We start from the raw sequence: 21,183 nt of genomic DNA on the forward strand, positions 1-21,183 counted from the left end.
CTGGCGCCTTAGCCAGCTCGCCCACCATGCGCATGCCCCATACATCATGTGAAGCGCTTGAAAATGTCTTGGGGTGGGGGCAGGAGGCAGTCGTTTATGGCTTCAACAGTGAAGTTGCGTCCCTTGTGGCCGCCAGTATCCTATGATCGTGGTTTTAAACCCCGATTTTCCCCGGTTAAGTTAGTCGTGCTATTGTTTGCATATTGCTTAATACCGCAGCCTGCAATATTCCTGCTATATAGTGGCGGTCTGTAATTATTTCACTCAGGACCAGGCAATCCAGTGATTGACAAACATCGATAGCTAATAAAGCATCCCGCCTCGACAACGCCACCACGATGCCCGCCACATCAACACCCCCACACCGTCACTACATCCACCCCCGTTGCGCTCCCACCGCTTTCACAAAAAAGCCTTGAAACAGCGATGCTTAATTCCTTTGTGTTTCTTAGGCATCATCTAAATCTATAAATCCCATAGCCTGAGCTAAGAAGAAAAATTGCAATATTTTCTTAAAGCTAACGAATTAATACCCTCATTGATTTTTTTGAGTATCTGCGTCCAGAACAATTCCGTGTTCACAATACATTTTTTCTGATAGTGGGGACAGACACTAGCACTGAGGCTCACATGCTGCTTGGTGACTTACATCTTGAAGACACATCAAGAGCCACTGGAAATCCTTCATATCCTGTCAGAGCCTTTCATGTGTTGCAAGGGTTCCCCCAAGCCACCTCCCTCACTCACTCTCCACCTCCTCCCAATACACCTACTGGTACTTAAGGCATGATACACTCACCTTGATGTTTTCGATGTTTCACCTCCAGCTTATGGGGTCCCCTGTAGGTACTGAACTTCTCAACGACAATGGAATTATGTCTTGTGTTTTGCATCACATACTGATGGCAACAAACAGGTACATGTGCTCTAGGTGAGGTGATATGGGGTTTAACGTCGTGCTTGAGAACATGTCGCTCATATGACGACGTGCATGCGTGTGTATGTGTATGTGCGGCTGCTTGTACTAGCCCAGACTGAAGCTGGTTTTATAGTGCTAGCCCACAGAGATAGATGCCCGCAGTGAAGCATGAATACCCCACTCAGACACATTATACTGACTCCGAGCCGACCAGTCCTTGTTGTACCCATTAATGCCGAGCGCCAGGCAGGGACCAACAAGAACCATATTTTAACGTCAGTTGGTATGACGCGGTCGGGGATCGAACCCGCGACCTTACATTTACTCTAACACTCTTCATGTTGAAGATACTATAAAACACGAAGAGAGCAAAGATTATACCACATTCGAAATTAGAGTTACATTGAGAACGTATATCATGTTTTATTAGTGTGACTGATGTATAACTTGCGTAAACAGCATATACCTTCAAAATATTTTGTCTGACCTTCCCTCCGAAAATATGCTCATGTCCTTGACAAAGATTGCGATTCTGAATACGCCAGCCTTTCAGACAGTGGTCAAGTGCAACATATTGTATGTTTGAGGTTACACTTTTTCAGGAAAGTAAAGATATTCTAGTACTTTGGGGGACTGTGGCCAAGGCGTGTTTATTGAAGTTGGAATAAATGGTTTATTTTGCTCATCATTGCCATTCTGATAGACTTGATGATTTTATATCATCATTGCCAAGATTTCATACTTACACACATTAACATTTAAGGTTCACCTACACGAACACTTAGTGTTTTCTAAATATAAAAAGGTACCCGTGATGATCTGGGTTAGAATTGGACTCCACCAAGCTTGTCCTGAGAGGCGACTAAGGGGATCGGGTGGTCGGACTCGCTGGTTGACACATATCTCAATTTCATAGATCAATATTCATTCATGATTTTGACCACTGAATTGTCTGGTCCATACTCAATTATTTACAGACCGCCGCATTTAAGTTGGAATATTTCTGAATGTGGCGTTAAATAAGAAATTAACAAACTATATTTTAAACGGACCAAATTATCCCTTTTACGTCAATAATAGTAAAGTTTACACGATGACATGGAATCATCAAGACTGACCACCGGATCCATTCAGCGTCTTCGGTCGACCAGCATCGGTTGATGGCGACCCTGAATCCTCACGGGGGTTAGTCGATGAGTGAATTGCCCTAATAAGCCAGCCACGACCCTTGTGACAACCTAATAACACCGTAGACTCCACGCCCACTCAGTCAAGTCTCTTCTGGCCCCTGGCTTGATATAATGTTCGGCGTACCAGTTCTAATGCTCACAGTATATCATACTGTGGGGAAAACTTTAAATTTATGACATACCTCTTTATTCAAATGCTCCTGACATATATTGGCTGAATGTACTTTCTCAGAATAGCATATGGTATTTAGACGAGGAATCAGTAATTACACAACTACTAATTGAACTTGTTTCCTACAGCCCTCCAGCTCGGGCAGTTCACATCGAAGTCGGAGACTGGTGGCAATAAACAGGATCTGTTCTCTATGCCAACGAGGAATACTCTTGAGATAGCCTTGGGAATCTCGTCTCAGACATAGTTACATTAATGGGTCATAAATTCTACGCAGCAGAAACCGTCAGATTAGTGGATCTTGTATTTAAATGCAGCAACAGCTGTCTCCCGTGCAATGATGATGTTAGTCCTCTAGAATTACCCTTCAGCAACTCATATTTGTCGCAAGAGGCCACTAACGGGAACTGGTGATCAGGTGCTGATTTGGTTGTCATCGTGTCTCAAGCAATGCTTAGTACGGGTCACTGGATTGTCTGGTCCAGATTCAGTTATACACCCACCGACGTCATCCATCTGAAATACAGGTGGATGCGGCATCAAACAACACTCAGCCATCTAGGTCACATACAGCCTCGCCCCCGCTTTGCTATGTCTATGAGTAACTTATACCGTTACAGATATCACATGTACAGAGTGGTTATTTGAAACAGAGCGCCAAGGCCTTTGTCTAAGCGTTATTGAATCCTGACACCGCACGTCAACGTTACAACGTCAAAGGCTTCATTTCCCCGATAAATTGAAATGTCAACAGTGATCAAATTTCAAATCAATTCACGAACACCAGAATTATTCACCTGATTTTCCACAGATACAATCCACCAGTCCAGAGAGGTGGAATATTGGTACGACAAAGTTGTTCATTTATAATGAGCGAGTCAGTAAGAATTTACGCCGGAATATTCCAGCAATATCAAGGCGGGGGACACTAAAAATGGCCTCAAAATAGTGTTCTCATGTGTGTCAAAAAGAACGCAATAACCCCTAGGATTCCCCACCTCCCCTGTATATTTAAAAACGTTAGCTAATATTGTATTGATCACAGTATCCACTTGGATCAGTTATCGGACTTCTATTTTGTTTGAAGCCTTGGAGGAAAGGTGGTAGATCACTGGCTTTGTGTTCTACAGATTAGGTGCCTCAGTATGGTTTCGAATCCTGGATGGAGCAACCCCAAAAGGTATGTGCAGTGCAACAATTATTATTAAAATTACAATCATGGGGGCAGTAGTATCATGACATCTGGTAGTACTACGCTTGACAGGCGACGTAATTTGGTTATTGTGAATGGACCATTGACCGTTGATAGACCACCAATATGTTGACGAAGTTTTTGTGTCCCGTCGTTGAAATTGGCTGGCGAGGAATTTTGAACTTACATATGACAATGCGAGACCAAATCGTGCCAAGATCGTCACCGATTATCTCGGAAAGAAGGCAAACGAACATCAATCAACCTTGACAAATTAACAAAGGGGAATCTGTCGGATGCTTTAATTGAGGATGTACACCAGAGACCAGACAATGGCCCTGCTGCTGTACGTCTTCAGCCAGACAACCAATACCAACAGCCACCCAACGCAAGGAGTTCAACTGTACGTCATCACCTAGTCAGGCATGCATCACCCAACATGGTGGACAAACCAGAAAATGATCTCCGAAATTACCTTAAAGATATTTATCATCATTACGATTTTCACTATCATTTCATCAGTTCCCACCAGTGAAAATCCGGGTTTGAGTTGGTTCTCAGCAATCAATGCTTGACGTAAGTGGAGTCTCTCGTGATCGGGAGGTCAGGTTCGCTGTCTTCATCGATCGTGGCGTATCCCAGTTACATATACTTTGGTGGATGGTCATGATGTCAATCACTGGATTGTCTGGTCAAGAATCGATAATATACGGTGTGGAACTAAACTCAGTCACTCATGTACACAGCTCTTCTTTTTTAACATGCACCAATCACTGAATGCAAGAACGAGAGGTACTTTAAAAGTATTTTACAACGAAAAGGGAAGTTGAAATTCATAAAAGCATTAAAGATCTGACGTACAATGTATGGAGAATCACGTTCGAGAGTAAAGAGCACAAACGTACGCTGGGTTAGATCAAAATGAAACTACTTGCTTCGTTAAACAAGACACTGTTAACAAATTTAAAATATTAAATTCCTAGGGTTTTAGAAATTGGTCACTTTTACAGAGTGGCCATGCACGTCCAATTACTGATATAAAGAGTGGTCATACCTGGTCCTAGATTTTCGAAGCTCTCTTAACGCTAAGATAGTCGTAAGTTAATGTTAATGAATGGCACTTACGACTATCTTAGCGCTAAGAGAGCTTCGAAAATCTAGGCCCTGTAATTTGCTGAATTATGCTTTAAATAATGTACTTTGTATATGGCTTATGTTTTAGTCTCTCCAAATACGTATTTCCAAGGCTCATTTGTTCACCTCTGCCTTATACTTGCTCTTCCTGAGATTATTTGAGAACCATTTAGCATCAGTCATGGTCAAAGAGACACATCCATTAGATAGAAGCTACATCTGTCATTGGCAATCACTGCCATTGTTTAAACAACCTGACTGCGCTCATCATGATACATTCATCATCTAATTCCATTTCTCCAAGATCCAGCCATTTGAAACAAAATACACATCCTTCTTAACAAATTTCATTAACAAATTTCCTCTAATATCCCGAGGAAAATGTTTGCCCAAGAATTAATACTGGTAATTGGAATAGAATATCAATTTTTGTTGTATTCATCAAAACTTTTTGAATTTTGAACAGAACTTTGTGATTTAAGACTAGTTGGAGAAAGTGATAATAATAGATAGATGCCAGCAAAACAGACTCGTAATCGTCTTTGCTTTTTGCTGACAAAGGTTTATGTCAAACAGTGAAATCTTGTAATCCGATTTCCGATAACATATAACCACTGTCTACGCGACTTGAACACCAAGGTATTGAACAAAGCTCATAGGATTCAGAGACAGTTCAATCTGGGCAGCTCGCCATCTGTGGTATTTCAAGACAAATCGGACTAATATACAAACAAAGGAAGTTTTCGTTATGATCCGTTAGTTTGGCTGCCTCTTTGAGAGTCCGTAATATCGCTGCTGTGGGTTACGTTTAACACTGCTTGGAACAGCTATGCACTGGCGCGGTAATGATCATAAATACTGAAGGACAAAATAAACTTTACCAAACAGCAAATATTGTCAAACAGTTTGTGATCCAGCGAGTATGAAGTGTCGGGATCGAGCCCAGTCAACTTTGTGTGCAGACTCTTTCAGTGTTGTCACAACCCCTAGTGTACAGTACACAACCCTGTGCACTTCAAAGAACCCACGAATCCGTTGGTATATGTCCAGATGGAGGCCACATGAATACGTGCAAACACCTAGTTGCGGGTACAGCAACGTGCAGTGAACTTGGACGAAGTACTGTGACTATGTGTCCCAGTCCACCCAGCTGTGAATGGGTACCTCGTTAGGATGAGAAGCCACAATAACTAGTACGCCTAGTGGCTGCAAGAGTTGCATACTCCCCAGGGAGTTGAGATAGATAACACGATGTGCCGTTGAGATTGACATCCAATGATCAAGGGAAAAAATACCAGCGCCTTGAGCAAGCACTAGTTGCCTGGATATGTGCGCTATATAAATGTCGTATGCTGATGACAGTTTCAAACTAAATCAAAGCAAAACCCGTCATAGCCTTACTAACGGTAATTTAATTGCTTGGTAGCATCGGACACCACAAGGCATGCCTGATTTCTGATTACACAAGAACATGACAAGGACCATGAACAAGAAATCAGTAAACATCGTATGCACCTACTGACATCTTCCAACTGAACAATCCAATATAATCTCACGATTGTAAGTGAAATGCACTTTTCACTGCCTCAGCTTTCCACCCTATTTGAAATAGTGTTATTCCCTTTCACATCGGTGATTTGGTAGACTGGTAACGACGTGAGTCTACTCAGAGAGCGTCCTTTAACTCACAGGTAGTGCTTCAGGCTTGTGGGAAATGTCACGCGATTATTTGACTATCCGATGGGCAATTTGTACCCACATAGGCCAATTCCACTGACTCCTACAATCAACGTTACCGTTCAATCAGGTACTAAGAGAGACAATTTCCATCATCAAGTCACTTAATGAATGTGTTTACTTATGTGGCAATTCACAGAATCGCTAGGTTCTTTTCCCTATCATTTCGATCTCATTTAATGTATGTAGCCTTTAGCAACATAGGTTCGCTGGCACTTCCCTTGTGTTTTGAGAATGAAGGTTAAAAATGTAGTTCATTCGTCTTGTAATCACTATCTGCTGATAGTACGACCTAAAGACGGGTGGTCAGGCTCGCTTACTTGGTTTACACATGTCATCGGTTCCCAATTGCGCAGATCGATGCTCGGGTTGTTGATCACTGGATTGTCTGTTCCAGACTCGATTATTTACAGACCGCCGCCACATAGCTGGAATATAGCCGAGTGCGGCGTAAAACTAAACTCACTCACTCCTAAAGACACTTCTGTTGATTGCATACGTCCTATACACTCTGCTTATGGTTAGAATACGTCATGTGCTCTCTGCTTATGGTTAGAATACGTCCTATACACTCTGCTTATGGTTAGAATACGTCCTATACACTCTGCTTATGGTTACAATACGTCCTATGCACTCTGCATATGGTTAGAATACGACTTATGCACTCTGCTTATGGTTAAAATACGTCCTTACACTCTGCTTATTGTTAGAATACGTCCTATACTCTCTGCTGATGCTTAGAATAAGTCCTATACACTCTGTGTATGGTTAGAATACGTCATATACGCTCTGCATATGGTTAGAATACGTCCTATACACTCTGCATATGGTTAGAATACGTCCTATACGCTCTGCATATGGTTAGAATACGTCCTATAGACTCTGCATATGGTTAGAATACGTCCTATACGCTCTGCATATGGTTAGAATACGTCCTATACACTCTGCATATGGTTAGAATACGTCCTATACACTCTGCATATGGTTAGAATACGTCCTATACACTCTGCATATGGTTAGAATACGTCCTATACACTCTGCATATGGTTAGAATACGTCCTATACACTCTGTGTATGGTTAGAATACGTCATATACGCTCTGCATATGGTTAGAATACGTCCTATACACTCTGCATATGGTTAGAATACGTCCTATACGCTCTGCATATGGTTAGAATACGTCCTATACACTCTGCATATGGTTAGAATACGTCCTATACACTCTGCATATGGTTAGAATACGTCCTATACACTCTGCATATGGTAAGAATACGTCCTATACACTCTGCATATGGTTAGAATACGTCCTATACACTCTGCATATGGTTAGAATACGTCCTATACACTCTGCATATGGTTAGAATACGTCCTATACTCTCTGCTGATGGTTAGAATACGTCCTATACACTCTGCATATGGTTAGAATACGTCCTATACACTCTACATATGGTTAGAATACATCCTATACACTCTGCATATGGTTAGAATACGTCCTATACACTCTGCATATGGTTAGAATACGTCCTATACACTCTGCATATGGTGAGAATACATCCTATACACTCTGTATATGGTTAGAATACGTCCTATACACTCTGCATATGGTTAGAATACGTCCTATACACTCTGCATATGGTTAGAATACATCCTATACACTCTGTATATGGTTAGAATACGTCCTATACACTCTGCATATGGTTAGAATACGTCCTATACACTCTACATATGGTTAGAATACATCCTATACACTCTGCATATGGTTAGAATACGTCCTATACACTCTGCATATGGTTAGAATACATCCTATACACTCTGCATATGGTTAGAATACGTCCTATACACTCTGCATATGGTTAGAATACGTCCTATACACTCTGCATATGGTTAGAATACATCCTATACACTCTGCATATGGTTAGAATACGTCCTATACACTCTGCATATGGTTAGAATACGTCCTATACACGCTACATATGGTTAGAATACATCCTATACACTCTGCATATGGTTAGAATACGTCCTATACACTCTGCATATGGTTAGAATACGTCCTATACACTCTGCATATGGTTAGAATACATCCTATACACTCTGTATATGGTTAGAATACGTCCTATACACTCTGCATATGGTTAGAATACGTCCTATACACTCTGCATATGGTTAGAATACATCCTATACACTCTGCATATGGTTAGAATACGTCCTATACACTCTGCATATGGTTAGAATACGTCCTATACACTCTGCATATGGTTAGAATACATCCTATACACTCTGCATATGGTTAGAATACGTCCTATACACTCTGCATATGGTTAGAATACATCCTATACACTCTGCATATGGTTAGAATACATCTTGGTGCCTGAGTGAGCAGGGATGAAGACAGCTCTCAACAATATTTCAGTTATGTCTTGAGGTCAAAAAAGGACTGACTTGATGCTTGTCATGCCAGAATCAATTTGGCAAAACCCGAAGCATACTTATGGGTGCCGGGAAACGTTGCATCATCATCAGTTACAGGCACAAGGTACCAGTTCAGTTTAGGTATGGATGGAAACGGGTGCCAACTTTTCATGCAAAAGACGTAGTGGCCACTACATAGCTTCTAAATCCTCACTCCGTTGTAAACAGAAAGTAAGGGAAACGCTCTTGAAAATATTTCCTTTATTTCATGTCTGCCCATATGCATCAATACATTGCTTAACATCAAAATCAAAGCTGACGTAAGAACAGAATATTTGGCACAAAAAGGACTTCAAGCAGTGGAAATTTGAAAAGCAACAGTACACATTCTGGACCTTTATGCTCACACAGCAAGTGTCAGGAATGTGAAACAATTTTTGCAGGTTAGCAGTTGTCAGTGTCAGTGTCCTGTTGTGCTGAGGTTTCATTCAATGATACAGGGTGTCATAACGTGATACAAGGTGTCATCCTGTGATACAAGGTGTCCAGGTAGAGGTGTCATCCTGTGATACTAGGTTTGTTTGTTTGTTGTTTAATGCCGCACTCAGCTATATTCCAACTATCTGCTTGCCGTATGGAAACAATCAAGTCTGGACCAGACTATCAAGTCATCAACATCATGACAATCATTATACGCAATTGGGATACAACCATCCAATCCCGTTAGTCGCCTCTTGTGACAAGCATGGGTTGCTGAAGACCAGTTCTAACACGGATCTTCACAGGTGATGTCATACAAGGTGTCATTTATACAGGGTGTCATTCCACGATATAGGGTGTCATTCCATGATACTGGGTGTCATTCCACGATACAGGGTGTCATTCCACGATACAGGGTGTCATTCCACGATACAGGGTGTCATTCCACGATACAGGGTGTCATTCCACGATACTGGGTGTCATTCCACGATACAGGGTGTCATTCCACGATACAGGGTGTCATTCCACGATACAGGGTGTCATTCCACGATACTGGGTGTCATTCCACGATACAGGGTGTCATTCCATGATACAGGGTGTCATTCCACGATACAGGGTGTCATTCCACGATACAGGGTGTCATTCCACGATACAGGGTGTCATTCCACGATACAGGGTGTCATTCCATGATACAGGGTGTCATTCTTTATGATTTACCTTTACACCTTTCAAAGAAAAAACCCAAACAAATGGTATTTCAGACACATCAACACGACAACTCAAGCTGACCATATAAGACACAAGATCACTGCAAACCGTGATTCAACACCATTAAGATTGGTTTCTAAGACACCAAAGGGAAGCAACTCTGCAACAAATTTGTGGCCTTAAACATCTGGGAATCCACTCCCCCAGCACTAGGGTCAGGAACCAATTCAGTCATAATGATGAGAAAATGTCAATACATTTTGTAGAATGTTGGTACAGATTATGAAAACAAATTCAATACTGCTTAGGTGAAGGGAATGTCTGTGATTTGGAATCATGGTGGACTGCACAACCAAAGAACACCACAGTATGCATCTTGTATAATTTATAATCACACTGAAACAAGACAATGTTACTGTAGTTTCTCCTTTAAATACTACTCAGTTGAGATCAGTCAGGTAAGCTAGTGGTTTAAGTGTTTGCTGAAGATCCGGGTTCGATTCCCCACATGGGTACAATGTTTGAAGCCCATTTCTGGTGTTCCCAGCTGTGATATTGCTGGAATAATGCTAAAAGCAGCATAAAACCCAACTCACTCACCCACTACTTTCATTGTTTTCCTTATGTATGATATTACAACACTGTCAATGATATATTTCAACTAACTGAGCTGGTCTTATCGCTGCCTTGAGGAGTATACCAGGTGTATTGCTGCACATCAGCTACAAGTAGAAATAGGTGAGCATGATTTTACTCTGGTTTTAGCAATATTCCAACAAAATCACATTTGGTGACACCAGAAATGGGCCTCACGCATTATGGGGAATTCGAACCCATGTCTATGGAGAACGCTGTGACCACCAGGCTACCCCTCCAGGTCTCCCACACTGGGCAAAACAGACAATGATTTTTTTCTGTCTTGCCCAAAGAAAGCAACTCTGTAGAGTACATTGCAACATCAGACAACTGATATTGTCTGATGTAAGCTGGAATGAAATTCAATATGATTCTATTTTGAATTTGATAAATTGGCTTCGTACAAATTTTCTAACAGACAAGTATCAATAATACTCTATAAGGCTTAAATAACCATCACTTACCATGGCTGTCTGTCAAGACATCTTGACATTTATATATAAAAATTAACATCATGATCCTCAGGTGTAAATTTTCAAACTTCAAACTTATCAATACATGAATTCAGAAAACTTGCAATGAAACTTGGATTGCTTAAACTAGTATTACACTGACTGACTGACTGAGTTTAGTTTTACGCCGCTTTTAGCAATATTCCAGCAATATCACGGCTAGGGACACCAGAAATGGGCTTAACACATTGTGCCCATGTGGGCAATCGAACCTGGGTCTTCGGCGTGATGAGCCAACGCTTTAACCACTAGGCTACCCCACCGCCCCAAACTAGTATTACAAATAGGTGAAATTAATCTAAGAGCAACTGAAGCAGTCTTTGTCATGATAAATGCCCTTATTGCAATTTATGTTGTGGAAAAGGTTTAACTCTAATAGTTTAGACCATGTTAGACATATTTGATATTTTAAATAAATATGTGATAAAGTCACAGGAAAATTAACCTGAAAAACATTAACTACAGATATATGATGAACTTGTTTACAAAACAGGTGTTTTTGAAAACAAAAAACTAATATCAGTTACATAGAATTTGCTGTGACCTTTTCAAGGTTTTCACATTGTCATTCTGTTGAAGTGATTGGTGACGTGGGCTGAAGCTGAATTATTCCTCTATATCATTATGGAGTGGGTGACTTGGTTTCAAAATAGCTTTAACAGTACATCAGATATATCGAAATATATCATGTCAGCTTAATGTTGGAGGAAAACCGTAGTTGATGTAAGTCTCTGATATTTATCACTTTGGGGGATACCACTAGCATGGGCATGTCACAGACACTGCCACAATTCACACCTACTATACCAGGTTTATGTATATCTGCGGAATTATTGTGTAAATTTAGTTACATTTTGAACATTAATATTTCACTTTATATGATTGTCCATGAGAAGATCAACATTTTTTATTCTCAGAAATTAAAAGTTCTTTCCTATCTTTCTGCATAATAATCATTTATAACTCTCATAACATCAAAAAACATGATACAATTGCAAGTAAAAAGTATTGATGCATCGATGTATCGTGGCATCCCTAACTCCTATATACTTATAGTCATGCAAACTGGTGGATGAAAGCAAGAGCACCAATCAACAGTCCATTATCCACCTAATCCTCATCACTGGCACATATGACAAACACTGTATATTGGAATCTGACAATGCTGTTTGGCCCCACTGTATGAAATACATACAATATCCCACTGTGGGAACAATATATACATGCTAGACTAGACTGAAAATATACAAAGGTAAGCGTTACATCACTGAGTATATATTTTGTAATGGAACCTTTCTTCGGACAGCCTTTTCGATTGTGAATTGTTTTGTTATAGGTTTTGACAGGTGTGACGTCATCAAAGCACCGAATTGACATAGCATATCTTCGGTCTGTCAATGTTCATAAGAGTTGTGTCGCCTGTCACAACATTCTGTTTTCATTTCATCTTGTCATGAGTGAGTGAGTGAGTATGGTTCTACACCACTTTTAGCAATATTCCAGCAATATCATGGTGGGAACACCAGAACACCAGAAATGGACTTCACATTGTATGCCCATGTGGGGAATCGAACCCGGGTCTTCAGCGTGACGAACGAAAGCTTTAACCACTAGGCTACACCGCCACATCGCACATATGATCAAAAGGAAGAGTGGACAATCTGACAAAATATGGTTTTTAGATTCCTTTCAAACTTCAAAACTCAGTTTTATTGTTGACCTGAATTAAGTGAGTGAGTGAGTTTGATTTTACGCCGCTTTTAGCAATATTCCAGCAATATCACGGCGGGGAACACCAGAAATGGGCTTCACAAATTTTGCCCATTTGGGGAATCGAACTACCCCAAACTTTAAAACTCAGTTTTATTGTTGACCTGCATTAAGAATCATGTTGAGACCTGTGCACCAAAACATGCCTGAAAGACCACAAAAGTACCCAACCAATCTAAGCATTTAAATAAGGATGATCTCAAATGAGTGCGTTTGAATCTTACAGAGTAGGTAGTAGTAGTAATGCTTTCATCAAATGTTTTCTTTTGTGTTGGGAATGTATCTGAATTCTGTTGTGAAAGACATCACATACAATTATGAAGCCCTTAAAATATCAGCGATGCCATATTAACTGTTTAGAAATAAGCCATGCCAGGATATTTAGAATTACTCTGTACATGTATATACTAGGTATAATAACATGTGTCTTGGCAAAATCACGCTAAAATCTGGAATGTTTTAAAGGTGAAATTTGGATTATTATTATGATGATGTTGGGAACATAATGACATCATATATATTTGTATAGTAAAGTTTGTTGTAAAGCCCCAATTTTATCAATACTGCAGCTTTGTAAGGGAAACTGGTAAATACTTCAGGCTGGGACTGGCACACACTGATTGATACTATGAACAATGTAAGGTGCCATTAAAATGACATTACATCAAGCATAGGTTCCTGGGTGATCACATCACAAGGGATAAATATTTCAATGTCAAAACACTTAATTATCTATCTTTTTAATAATGTTAATTTTCATTTAATAATTGTTTTTTAAACGAAATAGAATTACTAGATAAATTTTGAATAATATGTTCTGAAGATAGATAAGTGGTATTTAATAAATGGTAGTTTAAATTATCAACTGAGATTGTTAGTGGCTGTATCCTCAAAGGGGGTTAAGTATTGTAAAATTATTGTCCTCCTGAGAGGGTACGTAAGTCCCAAAACTTTCAAAGTACATTTAAACTTACCAACATTTTTAAAACATAGTATTTTTGTGATTTTAATTTTGGCTAAATTTTCCTGCACTCGCCAGCTGCTGAAGGGATGGTGTAAATCCAGCAAGGGTCCATGCAGGTAGCAAAGGCACTGTAAGTCCCCATGGTCCCTAGTATGGTGAGCTACCTTCAGTTGTTGGCGATCTCTAGCCCATGTTTATATTGTCTTGTCACTTAACAGTTTACTATTTTATAAGCTCCCTAACTAGTTTTAAACAAAACGTGATGTACTAGTTGTTGTGCTGTCCTTTGGCGACAGGAACATATAACCTTTAAATATATTTCATACCTTTCTTGTGATTGGCTGTAAGGTTCTCTGGTATTGCAATGTGACAGTGAAGTTTTTTTACTTTAGCACTATTCAGCAATATCCTGGGGATCAGAAATGACTTAACACAACCCTTGGGGGAATCCCTTTTCGTGAGCCAAACCTAATAACTTCTGTCTTCAGTCTTTAGTACAGAATAACTAATAAACATAAACACTGAAGGAACACAAGAGAAAATGTCCAAAATTGTTCAACAGTGTTCGATAGGATAAGTAACTGTAGCCCTAAACATATATATATATGTATATGGATATGGTATTTTATCATACTGAAATGGATGACTTGTCATTTCTGACTGTGTTACATTGAAAAAAAGTGATCATGTTTATTTTGAAAGGAATTCAAAATTTAACACAGTATGTTAAGAATTTAATGTGGAACTGGGGCTTAATAATTAATATTTCAGGAATTGATGTTCCACTTTGTACTGACCCATTAAAACATCTTCCTCAGTTGTCTCCCTTGCATGCATCATCATTACTGAAGCTCTACTGTAACATGTTGTGTATACAAAACCCCGTTCATAAAGACTATTTGAGCATAACATCTTTAAGTACAGTGGTTTATCTTGTTATTAATTATTCCAAACCAACTAAAACAAGACACAGGAAACAGCTTACTAATGGCTACAAAGGGATAAAGCTTGAACGGTTTGGGCGACAATGGAATTCTGCCTTGTGTCTTTTGATACAACATATATCAACATTCATTAGTTAATGCATTAGTCATTGGTTGTAACCTTTTGTTGGATACTCCCTGGGGAGTTGAGAATGGCATCAAGAGGAACACATTAAAAATGACAGTCCAAAATCAGAAGCATTGCTTCAAACAAACTTCTTTAACAAAGTAAACAAAATGTCCATAAGAAATAAATCTGATCCCCAGAGATTAGTCATTTACCCTAAAATAACAAGAATTGTAAATGTTGACCCCAAAATGAATATTAAATATTTCTTTAATGTCCAAACTGATCATATTTTCTGTATCTATGCAGATATGGCGGAATCACCACTGACAGATACAAGATAATGGTATGTTTTAACATGTGGATGTAATCCTTGTCACAGTCCATTAGCAGGAAAATGGTTTTGCCTTTCCTGTGAAGTGTTTTTAAATACACTAATATACATGCAGCTCATGATTTCTCATTTTTAATGAAGGTGCCATATTCTTGGGATTTTGCTCATGTTAAATTCAAATTCCATGGATTGCCTAATGGAGGCTGCTGTGATGTGAATATCAACTACATGTACTTACATACAGGATGTTCATACAAAAAACACACAAAATAAATACATACAAGGTGTATGCACAACATCCATCCATCCATCTATCCATCCGTTCATCAGTCCATCCACCCACCCATACATCCACCCACCCACCCATACATCCATCCAAACACCATCCATCCATCCACCCATCCATCCATCCATCCACCCACCCATCCATCCATCCACCCACCCACCCATCCATCCATCCACCCACCCATCCATCCATCCATCCATCCATCCAATCATTTTCATCGTTATTTGTATGACAACTATGTATAGCATAGTGAAGTATCGACGTAAACAACATAAACCATCCTTTTGCCACTAAACATAGATACCTACATTTCATTGACAAGTTAAGGATCTTTATACTGATATTACCCTCTTGTGACCTGAGTAAAGTCACCTGAAGACATCATCAAAATAGACATATAATCGTTGATAACATCATCACTAATGGCACAATCTATAATAAATCAATAACATTCTATCAATGAGACAAAAAGACATTCCCTTACCACGTCAACAATTGTTCTTAAGTATGTATATATATATCTGTCTCTGTACATTCCTAATTGCCTTGTTATTGCAAGACATAGCAGACAATACTTTCAAAGCATTGGGGTAGTCTAGTGGATAAAGCATTTACTTGTCTTGCCAACAGTCTGAGTTCTATTTCATACATGGGTACAAAGTGTGAAGCTCCATGGCCAGTGATGTTAAATTTTGCTGAAATAGTGATAAAAACAGCCAAATAAACCAAACTTGTGGATCACTTGAATGGTGTAATCAATTATCAATTAATTCAAGTGATAACACAGTATTTGATTGCCAAGCACATTGATAAATGACCATGTCCTGATAAGATGACGACATCTGCAGCTTTTTGTGTTCATGAAAAATGGAAAGGTGTAACAAAATTGAGGAAGAAGGGAGTCCAATATGATACAATCCTAAGACAAGTCCCCTTCCCAGTCCCTTACACAAGTCAGATGTCGTGACCCGTAAACCCTCAATACTAAATTACCTATGTTCTACATGTGTTCTGCTGTAACGTCCTGCAAAGCACCACCATGAGTTTGATCCAAATTGTCTCCAGGTCAGTTTATTTAGACTGGTGTCATTTTGTGGCCTTTTGATGGAAATGATCGAAGCATTCCATATTTGATCTGGCCTTTGGGCAGTAAGTTCCAGCACCTTAGCTGTCAGGGTCAGTAATGCCTTACTTCTTCTGTACTGTTCATACACAGTCCTTACACAATATTCTGTCTCTTGGATGATGAACACAGGTTTGATTCCCAAGAGTCTGCTCAGATAGCTGCATCTTAGCTTGCACATCTTCAAGGAATGCTTATCATGATCATTTTTGTTGTTCACTAAAGCATAAACACTGAAATCACAATACAATATTTATCACAGTATGTTTTCTTCAGGATACAAAGGATTTTTGTCCTATTTGAACCCATTCTGGGATTCAAACCAAGACTATGTGACAAGCAACCCACAGGGCTAACTCCTGCCCTGTATGAGAGAAGGGATCCACTCTATACCCAGTCCATATTGCACTAAACAAGTCCCTGAGTCAGACGATGTTGCCATACAAGGAATGCTTCGCACAAGAGTTCACTCCCTTTAAATGCATCAAAGCCAGCATTGGAAACTGATCATGACTTGGGTGTATGGAGAGATGCACCTGATCCAGATGATGCATCATGAAGACAGTGATGCATCTGATGGAGTAACTTCACTCAGAACCTCAGAGGTTGAAGCTGGCAAGGGAGGTAATTCAGAGTGATTGGTCTGGCAACACCACCTAAAAATAAATTAATTAAATAAATTGATTGATTTATTGATTGATTGTTGTTTAGTTTATCACCGCACTCAGCAATATTTCATCTATATGGCGGCGGTCTATAAATAATAAAGTCTGAACCAGACAATCCTGTGACTAACATCATGAACATCGAACTACGCAATTTGGATATGATGACATTTGTGAACCAAGTCATGGAGTCTGACCACCCGATCCCGTTAGTCGCCTCTTACAACAAGCATTGGTTTCTGAAGACCAATTCTAACCCGGATTTTCAAAACTATTTCAAAATTTTAATTACATTGGAACAGTGAGTTCAAACACAATTTTTTTATGTCTGTTATGAACATCAGCAACTGGCGTGAAGCAGGTTTTAAATCAGCATTCAGCAAGTGACTAAATGTTGCGTGCAATGTCACTTTGACCAATATTTCAGTTACATCAGAACTGTCAGATCAACGTTGGAAGGATGTAAGCTAAGATAAGCTGAGGTACATGTTTAACATTAATAACAGACTTAGTTTCAAAACACTGCCATTTCTCTGGGAATTAGGTTCAAAGTTGACAAGCATGTAAAAATGTTTAAACTGTCTGTAGGGCTTACCTCCAACTTGAGTTAGTCGTACATGTGGCTCAATCTCCGACATCTTCACTATCTCAGCCAAATACTGCAAAGAGATAACTGTGAATGTAGTACATCGTACCCACAGAATCTAAATCTTCATACCATTACCGCAATGTTTGTCTAGTCTTGAAGAAGTCTTGAACGAATAATTTCCAAGCATTAAAAGTTAGTCATCCTATTTGAGTTCTCATTTAAACAAACATCTTCGGCCATGACCTACAGGATGACCTTGACCACTGAAAATAATTCAAATGGCTGTAAAGGAGATTTACCCGATAAGATATTCTTGTGATGCATAGTTTTATAGACAGTGAGGCAGTGGTCAAATTCAGATTAACTTTGAGCACTAAGGTATGACTACCATTAGAAGCAAGGCTTGGCACCATTCAGAAACCTCAAAGCATATATATCACTTCAGTAGTTTGTAAGAGAAGGATATGAAACCTTTACTTTAATTCTGAGAAATGTTTAGGGGAAAAAAAAACAAATAAAGGTCAGAAGCCATAGACAATGCCCTACAAAGCCATAGCTGATATCCAACAAAGATATGTTTTGTGTCAAAGAGTAATTATATTTGTTCAGTGACTTGAAAAGGCAGAGAATCATAGTAATTTTAAAGAAGAGGATCTCTTTTTATCTAACTTCATGAAACTGGTGTTGACATATTCACATAAAACCAAAGCAATCAGAAGGATGAACTTTGGACAGGGCACATATAGAGTATCTTCTGTTTATTGTGTTGCCCTCATCATTTTTTACACAAGTACTTTTTCTCTTGAGCACGTGCCAGAAATAAAACATCTGCAAGATGGCGGAATGTATTTGAATGAATCTGGACCAGACAATCCTATGATAGATATTGTTAGCAATCTTACAAAGACATGAAAGCCGAAACTGATTGGTTGATCCAGATCCACTTGATTCAGTCACGTCTTCTTGACCTGCGTGCAATTGGGAACCAATGATGTGTCAACCATGCCAGTGTCAACCTGACCACCTGATCCCGTTAGTCGCCTCTTACGACAAGCACGGGTTACTGAAGGTCCATTCTAACCTAGACCTTCATGGGTCGCTAATTAAGAAGCATTCCTAAACCATAGTCCCTACATAACTGAATTCTCCATAACTAATTATGTCTGGACCAAACAATCTAATAATTGATATAGTTAGCAATGATCCGGGCCATCGGGGTACGAAGACGTGAAAGCAGCCAAGTCACTGAGACTAATCACCAGATAAGTGAGTGAGTGAATTAAGATTTTAAGTCACATCGCCATTTTTCAGCCATATCGTGACACCAGATAAAGTCTGATGCAACTGATTTAGTCATGTCTTCTGACCAATAACAATAAAAATAATAAAAGTAATGCACTTGTTGAGCGCCTAATATCCAGCAATGCTACTCAGTGGCTGACTGGCTGAGAATGGTTTTACACAATATCCAGAAATATCACGGCGGGGACACCAGAAATGGGCTTCACAAGTTGTACCCATGTGGGGATTCGAACCCGGGCCTTCGGCGTTACGAGCGAACGCTTTAACCACTAGGCTACCCCACCGCCCTCTACTCAGTGGCACTTTTACAAGGTCAGTGGAAATAACTGGAAAGTCAGGTTTGACCCATACTCCCCAGAGAACTTCATCTGGGACCAGTGGTTAATATTGTGAGCAACCAGGTCAATGAGACCAATCACCTGACCCAATTAGTCACCCATTATGGCCAGAGTAGGTTGCTAGGTATGAATTCTGACAGAATCCAGGCACTTAGCAATTTCAAGCAATATCAAGGTCACCAGAAATGGAAAGTTGTACCCATGTGGGGAAACCCGTCAGGTTTAACCACTAGACCCACGCCCTACAAGGTCAGTGGAAATAATTGGAAAGTCAGGTTTGACCCATACTCCCCAGAGAACTTCATTCTGGACCAGTGGTTAATATTGTGAGCAACCAGGTCAATGAGACCAATCACCTGACCCAATTAGTCACCCATTATGGCCAGAGTAGGTTGCTAGGTATGAATTCTGACAGAATCCGCAGAACTGCATTCACTGTATCTATCATGTTTGAACAATAAACAAAATGCAAATCAAATTGTAATGAAAAAAGTAACTATCTCTTTGGATACACTCCTATCATTTCTATCAATGCTCATATATCTGATTATTCTGTAAACCATGAGTGAGTGAGTTTTATTTTTATGCAGGTTTTACCATTATTCCAGCAATATTAAGGCAGGGGACACCAGAAATGGGCTTCACACATTGTACTCATGCAGGAATCGAACCTGGGCTTTCAATGTGACAAGAGAACACTGTAACCACTAGGCTACCCCCTACCATATTATGAAGTAATTTTTCAAAATTGCTATTTCTACAATTTAATTTTAATCCTTTTGCTTCAACCATCATGATTTTAGTTTTGTGCTGCTCAACTCAAAAAAAGAAAATGGATAGTTACATCACTCCACATCTTGGCTTTTATTGAAAACTCCAGAAACTTAAAAAGAGTTTTAATGAGCATCCAAATGTCAGACAAATGTTAATGCAAACAGATATGTTGTTTATTGTTTCTGTAAATTATACCGAAAATGTCAAGTCAAGCCAATATCATTTGTCTCAAATTATTTTAGAAGCAGTTCACTTCAAAATAGTAATATCTTGCAATGTTGTCATGAATAGCGACATTAATGTGATTCCAATATCATCCAGTTCATCAAATGTGATATATGATTCTACTGCTATTTCCATAAATAAAAGCAATCTGAGTCTGTGACTGATGAATCTGACAACTACAGGTCTTAATGACCTCCCTATAGTCAGAAATAAGGTCAGGAAATGATGTCTGGGCTTACAGATATGTCTTTCTGTGAATGAGCGGGTGATAGACAGACTGACTGATTAAGTGGGTATGGTTTTACACTGCTTTACTCTTTACCGCAATACTCTTGCAACATAACGCCAAGGAACGGCAGAAATGGCTTTTACATGTTGTACTCAGTGAACCATGAGTAGGTCTTCAGTATGACGAGAAAACTTGAGGGCAGTGGGGTAGCCTAGTGGTTAAAGCGTTCGCTCGTTATGCTTAAGACCCAGGTTTGTTTCCCCACATGGGTCCATTTGAGGTCATCCTTATTTAAACGCTGGATTGGTTGGGTACTTTTGTGGTCTTTCAGGCATGTTTTGGTGTACAGGTCTCAAAATGATTCTAATGCAGGTCAACAATAAAACTGAGTTTTAAAGTTTGAAAGGAATCTAAAAAGTAGATTTTTTTCAGATTGTCCACTATT

General features: G+C 39.5%; 1 protein-coding gene and 1 long non-coding RNA gene across 2 annotated transcripts in view; both read right to left on the reverse strand.

Annotated features, from left to right (window-relative positions):
• Positions 1–8,999: 8,999 nt before the first annotated feature.
• LOC124277834 lies at positions 9,000–11,943 on the reverse strand. Its single transcript, XR_006898930.1, has 2 exons — positions 11,362–11,943; positions 9,000–11,176 (listed from the first exon to the last, which is right to left on the reverse strand). It is a non-coding gene; the product is annotated as an uncharacterized LOC124277834 (long non-coding RNA).
• A 4,045-nt stretch (positions 11,944–15,988) lies between these two features.
• Positions 15,989–21,183, reverse strand: part of LOC124277812 (guanine nucleotide exchange protein smcr8a-like) — a 55,931-nt gene continuing 50,736 nt past the window's right edge. Inside the window, 2 exon segments of the mRNA XM_046713526.1 lie at positions 15,989–17,272; positions 17,877–17,940. Coding sequence (XP_046569482.1) covers positions 17,208–17,272; positions 17,877–17,940 — 129 coding nt within the window. The 3' untranslated portion in view covers positions 15,989–17,207.

The sequence above is a fragment of the Haliotis rubra genome, unplaced genomic scaffold, assembly GCF_003918875.1.
Source record: "Haliotis rubra isolate DU_JTF1 unplaced genomic scaffold, ASM391887v1 Scf228, whole genome shotgun sequence".
Taxonomy (NCBI): domain Eukaryota; kingdom Metazoa; phylum Mollusca; class Gastropoda; order Lepetellida; family Haliotidae; genus Haliotis; species Haliotis rubra.